This window comes from Spermophilus citellus (assembly GCF_964194105.1).
Source record: "Spermophilus citellus genome assembly, chromosome: 2".
NCBI lineage: Eukaryota > Metazoa > Chordata > Mammalia > Rodentia > Sciuridae > Spermophilus > Spermophilus citellus.
This window is the reverse complement of record NC_138183.1, coordinates 213,837,861-213,856,242: the sequence shown is the minus strand read 5'-3', so window position 1 is coordinate 213,856,242 and position 18,382 is coordinate 213,837,861. Positions and strand designations below refer to the sequence as shown.

The 18,382-nt window shown below is 33.5% G+C and overlaps 1 protein-coding gene across 2 annotated transcripts in view; it reads right to left on the bottom strand.

Annotated features, from left to right (window-relative positions):
* The window catches only part of PRMT3 (protein arginine methyltransferase 3), a 139,779-nt gene that overhangs the window by 100,706 nt on the left and 20,691 nt on the right, over positions 1–18,382 (bottom strand). For both annotated transcript variants that reach the window (XM_081278815.1, XM_081278816.1), the window contains exon 9: positions 6,500–6,621. In XM_081278815.1, coding sequence (XP_081134941.1) covers positions 6,500–6,621 — 122 coding nt within the window. The remainder of the gene's footprint in view (positions 1–6,499; positions 6,622–18,382) is intronic.

Sequence of the window (18,382 nt, the reverse complement as noted above, 5' to 3'; positions counted from 1 at the left end):
TCACATGAAAAGGTAATCAATCTCATTAGCAATTACAGAAACAAAAATTAAAACTGCAATGTGTTACTGCTACATAAGCAATTAGGAAATGTTTAAAAGGTGGAGTATAACAAACACAACTATTATAAACTACTTGTTTAAGTATATATTGGTATGTCTACTTTAGAAAATAGGCTGGCAACACATAGGAAATTTGAAGACATATGTAACCTAAAGGCTGCAATTGTACTTGTAAGAATATACCCCATAGAGTTTGCATCAGGGCACACATACAAAATGTTCATAATAGAATTTTTTATAGTTACCCATCTGACAGAGAAAGGGAAGTAGATGTGGGTAGGATTCTGAAGTGGTAGCATTGTTCTATCTCTTGCCTTGAATAATGGTTATCACATATTTATTTATTTTATTATTTATGCATACTTATGTATACTAATGCCCATTTATGCTTTTGTTTATATCTGTTATATTTCATAGATAAAAAGAAAAAATGCTTACATTTGAGTTTTCAAAAGGTATTTATAAAACCCTGGTGAAATTACTACAGTTACTTGTTATTTACTAAAATAATTTTAAAGACTTTAACAAATATATATACTTCAACGAAAAACAAAAAGCACAGTTCTTAAAAGAGAAAAATATTCCACTGCCTAGAAATACCTTCTGAATGGTTTTGCTGCAACAAGATCTGTGTTGTGTAAAAGGCCATCTGCTCAGGCTGTTTACTGCCTACTACAAGTCATAATCCTACTTGCATCAGTAATTACTTGTTGTTCAAATATAAATAAAAAGAAAGATTATGATTTCAGAGAAAACGGGGAAAAAAGACAAAGCCCAACAATTCCCAATAATATGGATTACAATAACTCAACGAACATCATCCACATAGATAACTTCTTTCATAAAACTGTTAATCTTTATTACCATGTAATTTTTTCCCATTCATGAAAAATTATAGATTTTACTCAGTTTTCTCATGTGGCTAGTCATAAAACCATAATTCAGCACAAAAACATCCTAAATAAATCCTATCTTTGGAAATACCTGCTAAAAAACAAGCATAGCTTTTAATCTATAGAAATGACATTGCAATAAAAAGGCTATTTTAAATAATTCTCATAACTAAACCAAAAAACAACTTTTTCTGAGTGGAAATTTTGTTAAAACAACACACACTTTCCTATCTTTATTTCCCGTCTTAAAAGTAGCAATTTAACTTCATGATACAAGGAACATCATCATGATTAATTGTCTTGTACTGTGCATGCAGAGATAAAACACACTGTTCATGCACTTAATAATATTGTCTAAGAGAGAAGGAACCATTAATGGCATAGGGCACTAATGGAGCTCATATAGCAAACCCTTACCCAGGTAGGTGACACCTGACTTTTGACAGGAAAAGACAGCATCACAAAGATATATGTAGGTCTGGGAGTGGGCATGGTCATGTGCATGTACACTACTGCCTGTGCGTCTATGTGGGAGAGAGATTTAAAGAACTATAATAATTAGCATAACTACAGCCAGAAGAGGTTGTACGCAGGGACAATGTTGGGAGGTATTCTGAGAGATGCTAATGAGTCCAGATTTTACTTAGACAATGGAACACAAGAAGATAGACAAGCAAACAATAATAAGTATCATGGAGTTCACACAATGAACACCTAATCAAGTAAGTGGCATTAAAAGTTAAGTCACAGCTGGGCACAGTGGTTTACACCTATAATTCCAGCAACCTGAGGCAGAATGATCCCAAGTTTGAAGCCAGCCTCAGCAACTTAATGAGACCCTGTCTCAAAATAAAAAATAAAAATGGCTAGAGTTATAGCTGAGTGGTAGAGTACCCCTAAGTTCAATCCTTAGCAACCAATAAATAAATAAAGAGTCATAAAACAATTCTAAAGTTAACCTAAAAGAATAGGTGGATGACAATGACTTTTTTTTTTTTAAGAGCACATGAAAGGGAGGAAAGGAATACTCTAAGAGATTTAAAAATATACAAGTTTAATATTACTTTGTTTTCAGTTCAGTATATCATCAAAGTTCACATATTTATATTTTCTCTCTTCAGCACAGTGAAATGACAGAAAAATATAAATGCACAGATTTTGGAGGATACCAAAAACCAAAGATTCTGATAATTTAGTAAGAAAATAAAGAAATGAAAAACATGTGAAGGAGAATTGACAAATCTGTGAAGGAGGACTCAGTGCCCAGTGAATACATCAGAAAAGATTATTATGGATGTGGGAGCCAAAAAGTGACAAAGGAACTAAAAACTTATTGGAAGAATTATGGCCTGACCAAGTCTCCCTTTTTTCCTCTCAAAGAGAAAAAACAAATCCACACTAGCGATCTTTACTAAAGAATCTAGTCCTCCATTCATAAATAGAAACAAAAAGTAAAGATCTTTTACCACAAAGCAGGGGACAAATGTATGCATATTTCATGGAAAATAGGCAGACAGAAACATAGGTCCTAGACCTGGACCCAAAACAAGGCTATTTCATAGCTTCCCCCTCCTAAGTATATATCACTGGTATTTACTTTTTTTTTTTTTTTTTTTTGTATGAGCAATTGATCCCAGGAGCACTGAACCACTGAGCCACATCCCCAGCGGTTTTATATTTTATTTAGAGACAGTGTCTTGCTAAGTTGCTTAGGGCCTCACTAAATTGCTGAGGCAGGCTTTGAACTTGTGATACTCCTGCCTCAGCCTCCCAAGTTGCTGGGATTATAGGCATGTGCCACCGTACCCAGTCTGGTATTTACATGTGTGTAGCTATGAAATTACTAATACTGAGGACATTTATTGTTTGAAATGAGCAACAACTCAGCTTTGAATGTAATGAAAATGTTACTGGACTCCTATGCCAGAGGCCTAACTGTTGGGGTCCCAACAAATCAAGTCCAAAATCAAATGGAAAAAGTAATGGTAAAAAGCAGCAAAGGAACTTTAATATAGCTACACCATAGGTAAAGGGGACTGAGCATTTCCAGTCCTATCTTTGAGGGTACTAACATGAGCTCCATATTATACAGATAAGGGGACCCAAAGTATGCACAGTCAAGCATTCTTGGTCAAAAGGGGGTCTAATTGATCATTACCTCAGGATTGGACAGGTGGTGCCTTGTCAGTGGTGATAAGAAAGTTGCTGTTGCCTGGGGATTAGTTTCTACTCATCATAAAAACCTTAAGTGTAATAAGAATTGTAATGCATCCCACTGACATTTATTTTTAAAAAAATCAATTAAAAAAACAAACAAACAACAACAAAAAAACCTCTTATGGATCAGACCTGTTGTTCCTGGAATCCAAGATGAACAACTCAAAGAAGCTAGATGCAAAATGGAGTCAGAGGTGCCAAGTTTTTATACATTTGTAGGCCCAAGGGAAGAGTCAATGTTTTGAGCAAAAGCAGCCTCTAAGTCCTTGTTAAAAAAAAAAAAATACTAATGAAAAGGAGCATTTGGATTCAAGCAGAGACAATGGGTTTTCAGGCTTTGGTGATGATGGTTAACCTGTCTTGTCATGTGATATGGTAGGTATCAGAAATTCATTAATTTATTTACTCAAAGTAAGTATTTACATTGAATGCCTACCATGTGCCAGATGGTTGGGATGCATCAGTAAAAAGAGAAAATTCCCTGCCTAACCTCGAGAAGCTGATATTTTAGTACAACTGACTTTTGTATGGATTTAATTTCTTATGACTTAATGCTCTTAACACTATCAGGAAAGATATCAAAATGTCAACAATAATCTCTGACAGCAGGATCATAGGTCATTTTTAGTTTCTTTTTTATCATCTCTTATATATACATCTTATACATCTCAGAAAACATCCTTCTTTTCCTTTCTTTTCTTTTTTTTTTTTTTTTTAATTTAAAAGGGTAGAATTGGGTAGAAACATAGGTATCATTCTACCACAGGAAGCATTGGGAAGTGAAGACAAAGTAGAAACAACTCAAGAAATTATTAAGAGCAGCTATATCCATTCAAATAAGAGATACAGAAATATTAATAAAGATATGGATTTGTGAAACATCAAGGATGGAACATGGCAGATTTGAGAAACATTAAGGATTCTCAATTAAAAGAATTATGTCTCCAACAGATATGCTGGGTAAAGGAGAAAGAAAGATCAAATAAGAATCCCAGGTTTTTAATTTGGATCTTTAAGAATTACCAGGAGATCTGTCCTACTATGTTATCCCCATAGGCATGGCAATGATTGATCAATCTTTAAGAGAGCTCTTAGAACATTCAACATTATTACTGGGTAACAAATGATGTTATTAGCCTAAAGCAGTGGGTCTAAATAAACAAGAATGACTATATGTTTAAAAGTAAACAGAAGATTCATGATACACACCTGGTGTCTGATTCAGATCTGTACTATGGCTGGTAACATGTCAGATTTATACCTACATGAATAGCACTCTTTGAGAACTAAAGACACTAAGACTCAGCAAACTTCTCTGTGTATTAAGATCTCATGTGTCTTGAGATTTGAAGCTGGGTTGTAAAGAGGGATGTCTTGAAGTATGTCTGTGACCTCTTAGCCTATGGGTATCTTTTTACCTGCTATTCCTGCACTGTAAACTTTGCTATAATAAATCTTAGCCCTCATCAGTGTTTTGTGAAAAACAAGCCTTTTTGTTTTCGATAGGCCAACATTTTGTACTGTTTCTTCAGAAATGTTCTGCTGTGCCATTTTTATGTTGTGAAATAGTAGCTATTTTCATATAGTTCATATGCATCTCTCCTTTTCCTTCCATTTGAAATAGTAAAATTCACATTGTGGGGCAAAATAAATTGTTCTGTTTGTGAACAGACTTTTAAAAGAGTATGCAGGAAACAATTTATTGTTAAGACCTCCAATTACTGATTCATCAGTCAGTGAGGAGGTAGTATAGCATACTTATCTCAGCATTTGGAATCATATGACTTGAATTCTAATTTTGGCTCTTTCATTAATTAGCTTTATAAAAATGGGTAAATTACTTCTTTAAGCTTAGTTTCTTCACTTATAAAATAGGGTTGTTTAAAACAATCTTTTCCTAAGATTGTTTTAAAAATTTAATTCCTTTATGGTGCTTTTGCAAAGTGGCTGGCATGTAATTGCTTAATGTTAGCAGTAATTATTAAGGTTGTTAGTTAATAGTAGTACAACCACCATCCACATGTATAATACTATAGAATTGGTTTGGAACATACAATAGAAAACAGTTAATAGTAGTAGTTGTATGTGAGGCTTGGCATCAATGCCTCAAAAAAATACTTTACATTTGGTTATTTTTTAAAAAATGATCATTTATTACAACTATCCTGTCAAAATTAAACTTTTCTGTATTCTGTTTTACAATTTCTATTCTTCTGTGATATAAAAGGTAAAGCTTTAGTTTCATTTTGTACTCTACTCTCTTGAACTCTTTTCTCATATTTATCTGTTCTTGCATATTGGGCCTTTCTGTAACTATCATTAATAAAACAACTCTTCTGATTAACAGGTTGTAAACTGTCTTTCTTATGAGTATATAAGCCAATTGTAAAATCAATTAAGACTGATTAACCTAAGTACTAAAATTAAGTGTTAGGGGATAAACTAAATCCACTTTGCCTTACTTGTAAGCCATTGTGGAACTTATGTAAGAAAAAAAAGTAAAAGGGCTAATACTGTTACGAAAGAAGGAGATATCTCTCTTAGTTTTATTATTCTAGACAAAAGCTTTACTAAAACAGTCTGTATTTGATAGCTACTACAGACAAGAAAATCTATTAAATATTTGCTAAAGAAAACATTATGATATAAATATTTAGTTAGGGGACTGGGTTGTGACTCAGTGCTTAAGGGCTTGCCTAGCATGTGTGAGACACCGGGTTCAATCCTCAGCACCACATAAAAATAAATATATAAATAAAGGTAGTGTGTTCATCTACAACTAAAATATTAAAAATAAATAAATATTTAGTTACCTAGAGAATATTCTGTCAATATCACCACAAATATCAGTAATTTCTAATTTTATTTTTATGTTTAAAGGGTACTAGAGATTGAACCCAGGAAAGCTTTAACACTGAGCTACATACTCAGTCCTTTTATTTGGAGACAAGGTCGCGGGAAGTTGCTAAGAATCTTGGAAAGTTTCTGAGGCTGGCCTCAAACCTGCATCCCATCTGCCTTAGCCTCATGGTTTGCCAGGATTACACATATGCACCACTACGCCCAGAGGTAATTTCTAATTTTCTTTTAGAATTAACCATAAGTAAAAAGGGAAAGAAAATATAAAAATAATTCTCATCCTTGAAAACATTACCCAGCACCACTCAATTCAAAAGTGACTAGCTTAATCCAATTTAAAATCTTATTATTCTAGACAAAAGCTTTCCAGTCTGTAACAGTCTGTATTTGGTAGCTACTACAGACAAGAAAATCTATTAAATAATTGTCCAAGTTTAGAACAAATCTGCAAGCCTTAAAAGTATATCTACCTTATGATATCCATTGCCTGGTAAAGTATTTCAGATTGATCAACTCCAAGAACTTTCCTTGCCCCAGCTTTAGCAGCAAACATAGAGAGAATTCCAGTTCCACATCCAACATCCAACACCACCTGGGGTAATAAAAAAAAAGACATTATCACAAAGGTCTTCTAGTTCAAACTCTATTCGTACAATATGGTGTTTCTGGGTAGATACAGAATATGATAAAAATTTTAAAGTTCACTGTTCAAATATGGTATTTTCTCCTTAAGGAAACTGAAGATATTACAATGGGTTGTTTTAAATTAGTAACAATATAATGGCCATAGTCTATTACAATTAGGCAAAACATTGCTAAATTTAAGAGATATTTTATATGAAACAAGTAATTTCTATAGACTTCTTGATAGAAAATTATTGTTTTTAATTTCCTTTTTGTCCATATGTTCAAAGTTAGGCTCAGTAATTCTAAATTAAAAAAAATAAAAACTTTTTCAACTTTGAGTGGAAACAATTAAGCAAAACAGTCTGATCCAAAACAATTTAATAATCATTATAAAGAAATCAAGAATGTAGAAAATGACCATTTCCCCCCCCATCTCAAATTGAATATCTTATTTTAACAGAACAAATACAACAACCATAGGGGGGAAAAAAGCCTCTGCAGAATTCAGTAACTTGAAGATTAAGGTTATAAAAATAATATTCCATTATTAGTGAAAGAAAGTATTTAAAAGATCCGAAGTTTAAGATGATTTGAAAGTAGGTGGGAAGCAATTATTTCTAAAATCAAGAATTTTACGTTTTTCTTGGAATAGTACATATTGAAACCTGCTCAGGTCACAGAAAAAAATAAAAACAAGTCACCCAGGAAACATATTAAACAAAACAACACTTGGAAGTAAACTATGCTGTGAAACTACTGAAAACCTTAGTGCTTTAAATCTTTCATTATCAAAGCACTAAAAAAAGTCCTATATGCTTGTCCTAAATACAAAGTTATTATAGTGCCCTTCTAATGTAAGTACAGAGTAAGCACTGCTAAGTGCATCAACTAATAAGACCAAATCTCTGTCTTAATGATACATGCAAACTTCTTGGAGAAATTAACAATGAATAAATAAAAGAATATAAAATAATGTTAGAAATGTTATAAAGAAACATTGAGTAAAGTCAAGGTTAAAGCAGAGGAAAGGGCATATACCCCTTTAAACTTTTAGACAGCTCTGGGAATACTTTTTAAAATATATATTTTTAGCTATACATGAACACCATAACTTTATTTATTTATGTGGTGCTGAGAATCAAACCCAGTGCCTCACACATGTTCGGCAAGTGCTCTACCACTGAGCTACAACCCCAGCCCCTGGGAATACTTTTTGAATATGTGTAAGCAGAGAACTGAAAGACTTAAAAGAGTGTGTCATGCAAAGATCTGTGGAAATATATTCCATCCATGGAAAGAATGATATTTAATACAAGGCATAAGATCCCAAGCAAAGCAAGATGGCCCATATGGCTGAGCTTGGTGGGAAAGAGGTCACTTGGAGGTGAGGGCAGGGATTGGGAGGGGAAAAATCACATGGAGCTCTGGATTTTTTATTCTAATAGTAAGTAACAAAAAGAACAACATATCTGTAAGAATTTATTATACTGCTGACCAAGTATTTCATTTTATCACTAGGTTATATATTCATGCAGGTTTAAAAAATACATTTCTTATGTATCCTTCAAGAAATTTTTATGTATTTAAGAATCTACTACAGCTCCTGCACAGGAATCCTGGCTGCTGTGTCCACACAGGTCCCCTGGCCTCAGCATCTGAACAGGACCCTTGGCCACCTGCCCACGTGGGAACCCTAGCCGGCTGCTGATCTCGTGTGGCTACACATCTATCAGCTTGGGGCTCTCCTGGTAACTCCATCTTGGGCACTGCAACCAATGCCATAGTTGCCTACACCTGGGAACACTGGACAGGGTCTGGAGACAGCCGCCAGCCACAACACTGCATTCCACAGAGCTGCATCTCCAAACACGATGCCCAACACCACTGCCCGGTTGGACCTCTGAAAGCAGCTGCCTCCATCTTGGGACACTTTTGTCACCAACTTAGGTTATCACTGCTACTGCCATCGCCATCTTCATTTGTGATACCTCCAGCTTGGGATACCAGCTGGGGCCTAGAAGCAATATCAAGATACCTATAGTCCCCTGACTCCCCCCTCTCTCTGCAGCCACAAAACCAGCACAGTGCTTGCAGCTACATGGCCAATCCTTAGCTTACAAAACCTGGTCCTGATCTGCCCCAAACAAAACAGCTCTCCACAACAGGTGTGTGCAAGCCTGTGAGAGAGAGGTTCCTGATTTGGAAGTAGAAAGGGAGGAGATGAGATACAGTTAAGAGACTAAATTAGAGACCAGGAATTTTGAGGTCTACAGGCAATATAAGGAGATAAGACCAGGCACCCACATCACACAAGCAGGCCTCAAAGTGAACTCCAACAGAAACAATCCTTTAATTTTCCTGGATCAGTCTACTGGGGACTGGGATGTCTGAATAGCAATATTATAGTTGTGTTGTATATTCTTTTATCTCCTGTTTTTACATTTTGTTTTTCTTAATTTTTATGTTTATTTGTTTATTCTTTCTATTGTCTTCCCACTTACTTGTCTCCCCCAAAATACTTTCTCTCTTTTCTCTTGCTCCTAGCCAACTTCATTTGATTCCTCTTTCACACTTCCTAAGATCTAATAACTATACCCTCACCTCCTACCTTCTTAACATCTCATTCTACACCCCACGCCTGGTTCTCTCTTTGTCCACCATCAGAAGCTATACACCCTTTTGCAAACCTACTGTTTATACAGTAGATAATAATTAAAATCACCATTTCTATATAGTGTGACAAAACCATAAATGTCTTAATAGGAGCTATTTGACTTAAGGCTGTATATTGTTTGCATTACAATCTATTCATATTGATTTCCCCTTAAAGGAGACGTACTGGAATCCTGCAGGGACACTACAAACCTACAGAGTAAAAACTGTAACACCTTAGAAACACACTGTTAGAAGAGAAGACACACAAACAACATGAAAAAACAAGGGAAGAAAGTACCCCAAATAAACCAAGATACCACATTATTAGAATCCATGGCCAGTACAGCAGAAGAAATGTCAAAGAAGGAGTAGGATGTTCATAATTACAATGTTCTGAGAATTAAAAGATGATATAAGAGAGCAAATATAGGAAGCAAAGGATTATTTCAATAATGAGATAGTGATTCTGGAAAAAAACAAAACAACAACAACAAAAACAAACCCCCACAAATGAAATGAAGGAAACAATAAACCAAATAAAAAACTCAATAAAAACATCACCAAGAGATTAAATCACTTAGAAGACAGAACCCCAGATAATGAAGACAAAATATATACTCTTGAAAATAAAGTTAATCACACAGTGAAGATGGTAAGAAACCATGAGCAGAACTTTCAAGAATTATGGGATAACATAAAAAGACGAAGAATTATTGAGATAGAGAAAGGCATAGAGTTATAAACCAAAGAAATGAACAACCTATTAAATGAAAAAAATATCAGAAAATTTTCCAAACCTGAAGAATAAATTGGAAAATCAAATACAAGAGGCTTAGAGGAAACAAATGTACAAAATCACAAGAAATCTATACCAAGGCACATTATAATGAAAATGCCTAGCATACAGAATAATGAGAGAATTGTAAAAGCCACAAGAGAAAGGAATCAGATCACATATAGGGGGAAACTAATTAGGATCTTTGCAAATTTCTCAACCCAGCCCTCAATGCTAGAAGAGCCTAGAATAACCAAGCTCTGAAAGAAAATGGATACCAAACAAGAATCCAGCAAAATTAAGCTTCAGATTTGATGATGAAATAAAAACCTTCCATGATAAACAAAAGTTGAAAGAATTTACAAGTAAAAAGTCTATAGTATAGAATATCCTCGGCAAAATATTCCATAAGGAGGAAACAAAAAACAACAATGAAAATCAGCAAAGGGAGGTATTACACTAAAGCACAAACCAATCAAGGGAGAAACCAAGTCAAGTTAAAAACCAAAACTAAACTAAAATGACCAGGAATACAAATCATGTCTCAATAATAACCCTGAATGTTAATGGCCTAAACTCACCAATCAAAAGACATAGACTGGCAGATTTTTAAAACACACCCAACAATATGTTGCCTTCAGGAGATTCACCTCACAGGAAAAGACATTCACAGACTGAGGGTGAAAAGCTGGGAAAAAACATACCACTCATATGGACTATGTAAAGAAGCAGGGATTTCTTTCCATCCTCATTTCAAATAAAGTAGACTTCAAGCCAAAATTAATCAAAAGGGATAAAGAAGGATATCACACATTGCTTAAGGAAACCAACCACACATTCAACAAGACATGCAATTATAAATATATATGCCCCTAGTAAGGGCATGAAGGTAGAATGAGTTAGACATCATTACCTTAAATACATGTATGAAGACACGAATGATGTGAAAATACTTTGTGTACAACAAGTGACTTGAAAAATTGTGCTCTATTTGTGTACTATGAAATGAATTGCATTCTGCCATCATGTATATAACAAGTTAGAATAAACAAATAATTTAATAAAAAAAAAAATATATGCCCTATAACAATGGAGCATCTACGTTCAAGCAAACTCAATTTTAAGAGTCAAATAGACCACAACACAATAATACTAGGTGACTTTAACACACATCTTTTACCACTGGATAAGATCTTCCAAACAAAAACTAAACAAAGAAACTATAGAACTCAATAATACAATTATCAACTTAGATTTAACCGGAATACATAGAATATTTCATCCATCAAAGAGTGAATACACTTTCTTCTCAGCAGCACATGAATCCTCATCTAAAATAGACCATATATTATGCCACAAAGCAACTCTTAGCAAAAACAAAAAAGTAGAGATACTACCCTGCATTCTATCAGATCATAATGGAATGAAATTAGAAATTAATGATAAAATAAAAAATAGAAGCTACTCCAACACCTGGAGACTAAATAACATGCTAATGAATGAACAATGGCAGAAGACAACAAAGACATTAAAAAATACTTAGAGGTAAATGAGAACAATGATATAAATTATCAAAACCTCTCAGACACTATGAAGGTAGTACAAAGAGGAAAGTGCATTGCGTGGAGTTTGTTCCTTAAAAGGAAACAAAAGTCAACAAATAAAAGTCAACATTAAATTTCAAAGCCCTAGAAAAAGAAGAACAAATCAATACCAAAAGTAGTATAAGACAGGAAATAACTAAAATCAGAGCTGAAATCAATGAAATTGAAACAAAAGAAACTGAAAAAAATCGAAAAGAAGAAAAGTTGGTTCTTTGAAAAAAATAAATAAAATTGATAAACCCCTAGCCATGCTAACAAAGGAGACAGAAAACTCAAATTACTAAAATCTGTGATTAAAAAGGAAATATCATGATGGACACTACAGAAATACAGAAGATAATTGGAAATTATTTTAAAAATTTGTACTCCAATAAAACAGAAAATATCGAAGACATTGACAAATTTCTAGAGTCATATGATTTACCTACTCTGAATCAGGATGATATACACAAGTTAAACAGATGAATTTCAAGCAATGAAATAGAAGACGCCATCAAAAGCCTACCAACCAAAAAAAGCCCTGGAACAGATGGATTCATAGCTTAATTCTTTAAGACCTTCAAAGAAGAACTAATAACAATACTCCTTGAATTATTCCATGAAAAAGAAAAAAAGGGAATACTTCCAAACTCATTCTATGAGGCCATATCACCCTGATTCCAAAACCAGACAAAGACACATCAAAGAAGGAAAACTTCATACCAATCTCAAATGAACACAGCTGTAAAAATTATCAGTAAAATTCTGGCAAATCAGATACAAAAACATATTAAAAAGGTAGTGCATTTTAAAAAAAAATCAATTAAAAAAAAAGATAGTGCACCATGATCAAATGGAATGCCATACCAGGAATGCAAGGCTGGATCAATATACGGAAATCAATAAATGTATTCATCATACCAACAAACTTAAAAATAAGAATCATGATCATCTCAATAGATGCAGAAAAAGCATTCAACAAAATACACCTCTACTTCATGTTCAAAACACTAGAAAAACTAGGTCTAAAAGGAATATATCTCAACAATGTAAAAGCTATCTATGCTAAGCCAAAGGCCAACATCATTCTAAATGAAGAAAAATTGAAAACATTCCCTTTAAAAACTGGAACAAGATAGGGATGCACTCTTTCACCACTTCTATTTAACATAGTCCTTGAAATTCTAGTCTGGGCAATTACACAGATGAAAAAAATTAAAGGGATATGGGTAGGAACAGAAAAACCCAAACTATCCCTATCACTCAAAGTATCACATGATTCTAAGAGTATCTGAAAAATTTCACCAGGAAACTTCTAGAACTAATAAATGAATTCAGCAAAGTAGTAGGATATAAAATCAACACCCATAAATCAAAGGCATTTCTGTACAACAGTGACAAATCCTCTAAAAGAAAAACTAGGAAAACTACCCCATTTAAAATAGCCTCAAACAAAATAAATTAGTTGGGAATCAATGAGAGGTGAAAAACTACAATGAAAACTACAGAACACTAAAGAAAGAAATTAAAGAAGCCCTTAGAAGATGGAAAGATCTCCCTTGTTTTTGGATAGGCAGAATTAATATTATCAAAATGACCATACTACCAAAACACTATACAGGTTTAATGCAATTCCAGTCAAAATCCCAATGACATTCCTCAGAGAAATAGAAAAAGCAGTCATGAAATTCATCTGGAAAAACAAGAGACCCAGAATAGCTAAAGCAATCCTTAGCAGGAAGAATGAAGCAGTGGCCTCTATACCAGACCTTAAACTATACTACAGAGCAATAGTAACAAAAACAGCATGGTATTGGCACCAAAATAGACTTGTATACCCACGGTACAGAATGGGGGACACATAGACAAACCCACATAAATACAGCTATCTCATACTAGACAAAGTTGTCAAAAACATATATTGGAGAAAAGATAGCCTCTTCAACAAATGGTGCTGGGGAAACTGTAAATCCATATACAGCAAAATGAAATTAAGCCCTTATCTCTCACCATGCATAAAACTCAACTCCAGGTGGATCAAGGACCTGGGAATTAGAACAGAGACCCTGCACCTATTAGAAGAAAAAGTAAACCTAAATCTTCATGATGTTGGATTAGTACCCAACTTCCTTAACAAGACTCCTATGGCGCAAGAAATAACATCAAGAATCAATAAATGGGATTGATTCAAATTGAAAAGCTTCTTCTCAGCAAAAGAAACAATCTGTGAGGTGAAGAGAGAGCCTACAGAAAGGGAGCAAATTTTTACCACATGTACATCAGACAGAGCACTAATCTCCAGGATATATAAAGAACTCAAAAACCTTCACACCAAAAAAACCAAATAACCCAATCAAAAAATGGGCTAAGGAACTGAAAGATACTTCTCATTCAGAAGATGATATACATGTGATCAACAAATGTATGAAAAAATGTTCAACATCTCTAGCAATTAGAGAAATGCAAAACAAAACTAACCCTAACCCTAACCCTCACTCCAGTCAGAATGGCAGTTATCAAGAATACAAGCAATAATAAGTGTTGATGAAGATGTGGGGAAAAAGGCACACTCATACATTGTTGATGGAACTGCAAATTGGTGCACTCAATATGGAAAGCAGTATAGAGATTCTTTGGAAAACTTGAAATGGAACCACTATTTGACCCAGCTATCCCACTCCTTGGTTTATATACAAAAGACTTAAAAACAGCATACTACAGCCACATCAATGTTTGTAGCAGCACAATTCACAATAGCTAAATTATGGAACCAAACTAGATGCCCTTCAATAGAAGAATGGATAAACTGTTTCATATATACACAATGTAATATTACTAAGCATTAAAAGAGAAAAATCATGCCATTTGCACGTAAATGGAGGAATTGGAGAATATCATGCTAAGTGAAGTAAGCCAATTCAAAAAAACCAAAGGCTGAATGTTTTCTCTGATAAAGTGGATGCTGATCCTTAATGGGGGTGGGGAAAGCATGGGAGGAATGAAGGAACTTAGGATAGTAAAGGGGAGGGAGGTGAGGGCAGGGGGCATGGGGGTAGGAAAGATGTAGAATGAGATGAACATCATTACCCTAGGTATATGAATGAAGACATGAATGATGTGACTCAACTTTGTGTACAACCAGAGAAATGAATAATTGTGCTCTATATGTGTAACATGAATTGAAAAGCATTCTGGTGTCATGTATAACAAATTAGAAGAAATAAATTAATTTTTAAAAATCCACCAAATATCTTTCCTTTGCAGTTTTAGACAAATGTTAACATATTGCACCCATGAGATATATACTGCTATTTTTAAACTAGGAATATCATTTAGAGATCTTTCCATGTCAATTTATAGAGCTCCTTTCTTTTATGTAGCTGTATAAGATTCCATATTATGGCTATACAATAATTTACCGATCCAATTCTCTATACTGATTAGCATTCAGGTAGTTTTTGACATTTTACTATTGCAAGAAATGCAATAAATAATCTCTTTTTATTTATAGAATAAATCTATAGAATATATTCTTAGATGTTAAAACACTGGATCAAAAAGAACATACATATTCATAATTATGCTAGAGGTAAGTACAATGATCTCCATAGGTAATTCTACTCATGAAGACTCCAAAGGGCAACATGCAAATGCCCCTTTCCTCACATGAAACTAGCATATGGAACAAAAGAAAAAGTTTTGAGATGTCTGCCAAACAAAAAACAATGATAATATTGGTCTAGTTTTAATATATATTTGTCTTACCATGAGATTTAGATCATTCTCTATATAAACTATCTACTTATATCTTTTCCCCATTTTTCCACTGAGTTGCTAGTTCTTTTATCAGTGTAATAAAATTTTATGAAATAAGAATTCTTCGGGGTTGGGGATATAGCTCAGTGGTACAGCATGTACTTGGCAAAAATAAAAAAAGTTCTTTTTAAATTAAAGAGATTAAAGAAATTAACTCTTTTTTTTTAAGAGAGAGAGAGAGAGAATATTTTAATATTTATTTTTTAGTTATTGGCGGACACAACATCTTTGTTTGTATGTGGTGCTGAGGATTGAACCCGGGCCGCACGCACGCCAGGCGAGCGCGCTACCGTTTGAGCCACATCCCCAGCCCCAAGAAATTAACTCTTTATAATATGATTTCACAATAATTTCTCTCAGCATATTTTTTGTCTTTTGATCCAATTGCCCCAATATCAGTCATTAAATAGTATGATTTCCCCACTAATTTGTTATATGCCCTTAATAGTGACTAAAATTTATATGTATACATCGATCTATTACTGGATTTTATTTCTGCTCTGCTAATCTACATATTCTTGTGTTGGTAATTATTTTAGTTACAGAAACTTTATAGAATGTTTTCATACCTAGTGAAGCTGGATGATCTTCAATGTGGGTTTTTCCCCACAGTATGTATGGATAGTTGTCCTTATTTTCCTATATGAACAAGTGAATCAGCTTGTCTAGGCTTAAAAAACGTCTTAGCCATGTTCTTAGGAATTGAGTTTAAATACAATTAATTCAGAGAAAAGAAAATATTTTAAGTTTTCTTATTCAAGAACATGATATGACTTTCAATTTGTATCATTTGTTACATGCTTTATATTTTTTTAAAATAAATCCTTTTCATATGTCCTGCACATTAATCATTCCTCCTATAAAATTTTTGTCTATATTATTTACTATTAGAACTGCATTTTTTTCAATTATATTCTGAAAATATAATTTGTTAGAATTGAATCAAAAAGAGAGAAATCTAAACAGCCTGATTTCCACTGAAGAAATAAATTGTAAGAAGACTACCGCACTGTGCCTCCTTATCCTCAATCCAGATGGTCTCCTAGTGGGAATGTGTTGTTGCACACGTGGTCCATCTGGTGAGTCAGTACATTTTAGCATAATTACTTTTACATACATTAAGAATTTGCTTTTAAGATGTAATCCATACAAAATCGTTGCAAACAAAATAATTTTTTAAAAATATTTATTCTTAAGTTTTAGGTGGACACAATATCTTTATTTTACATTTATGTGGTGCTGAGGATGGAACCCAGCCTCGTGAATGGTAGGCAAGCACTCTACCACTGAGCCACAACCCCAGACCCACAAAATAATTTTTAAAGTATCTAATACATTAAATAGTAAGCAAACCATAATATATATAAATATATATATGTACACATATTCTACACACACACACACAGTGTGATTATAATATATCAACCCAAAATATTATATGGCACAAAATGATAGTAAACTGGACAAATACATACAACACAATAGTATGTCATAAGTTTCTGGGAAAACTCAATGAGTGATTCTTTTTATTTTTTTCTTTTTTGTGGTGCTGGTGACTGAGCCAAGTGTCTCACACAAGATTTAGTTGAAATAAAAGACTTACAAAAATAAAAATAAAAGGTCAGTAGGCAATTAAGAAACTTGATTAAATGGTGCTTTGGCAATGGTGTATACGAAGATCATCATATTCACATACAATTTATGGAAAAACAAGATAGCAGCACCAACACCAAGCAGGGGTATACCCTTTTTGACTCTTGAGAGTCCTCTGCTGGGAATTAATTTTAAATTGTACTTACGTACATAAGAAATATTTTTATTATATGCAATATTATTTCTAAAATAAAAACTGAAACAATTTATGGACATTCCTACATTGGATGTATAAATCATTAAAAAATGTTACTTAAAAGATACTCAACATCTACTATCAAAAAAAAAAAACAGGAAAAAAAATGAAGGTTCATAACAATTGATCTCCATGAAAAAATTTCTGAGTGAAGAACAGTACAGAAGGGTGTGTGTATGATACCTCAATTAAATGTGTTTTCTATGAAACTACACATACATATATAATGCATATGTATATACATGAGTGCACACATGTATGATTTTCATTTAATTCTCATTTTGCAAATGAGAACACTGAGCTTCAGAGAGTAAAAAAACAGATTTATGATCATACAGCTGGTAAATTAGAGAGCTTATATTCAAACATAGGTCGATCTGCTATTAAAGCCTATAATTTTAGCATGAGAAGAAGATTAACATTAAACAGGGGTGAGAGGTGGGAGGGAAAAGGAAAGAGAAGGGAAATTGCATGGAAATGGAAGGAGACCCTCATGGTTATACAAAATTACATACAAGAGGAAGTGAGGGGAAAGGGGAAAAAAAAAACAATGGGGAGAAATGAATTACAGTATACAGGGTAAAAATGGGAGTTCATAACCCACTTGAATCAAAGTGTGAAATATGATATGTCAAGAACTATGTAATGTTTTGAACAACCAACAATAAAAATTAAAGAAAAAAAATAAAGCCTATAATTTAATTATATTTTAAATTATACTTTATTACATATAACCCAAAATTCAGCAGATACACTAAAACTTGACAGAATCAAAGTTATTTAATGAAATGATAAAGATGTTGATTTTCCTTAAAAAAAAAGAAAGAAAAAGAAAAAAAATGAACCAATTATAACTGTAGATAATAACCAGAAGCATAAAAAGGCACCTAACTGGGAACTTCCTCAATGGACTACAAATAGAATTAATTACAAGTGGGTAAAAACAGGATTAAAAGCTACCCAAAGTTAAATTAATTTGAGATACCATATGGTCCCCACAGGAGCTTGTGAACTGAAACAATATTAAGAATAGAAGAAAGCAAAGGAG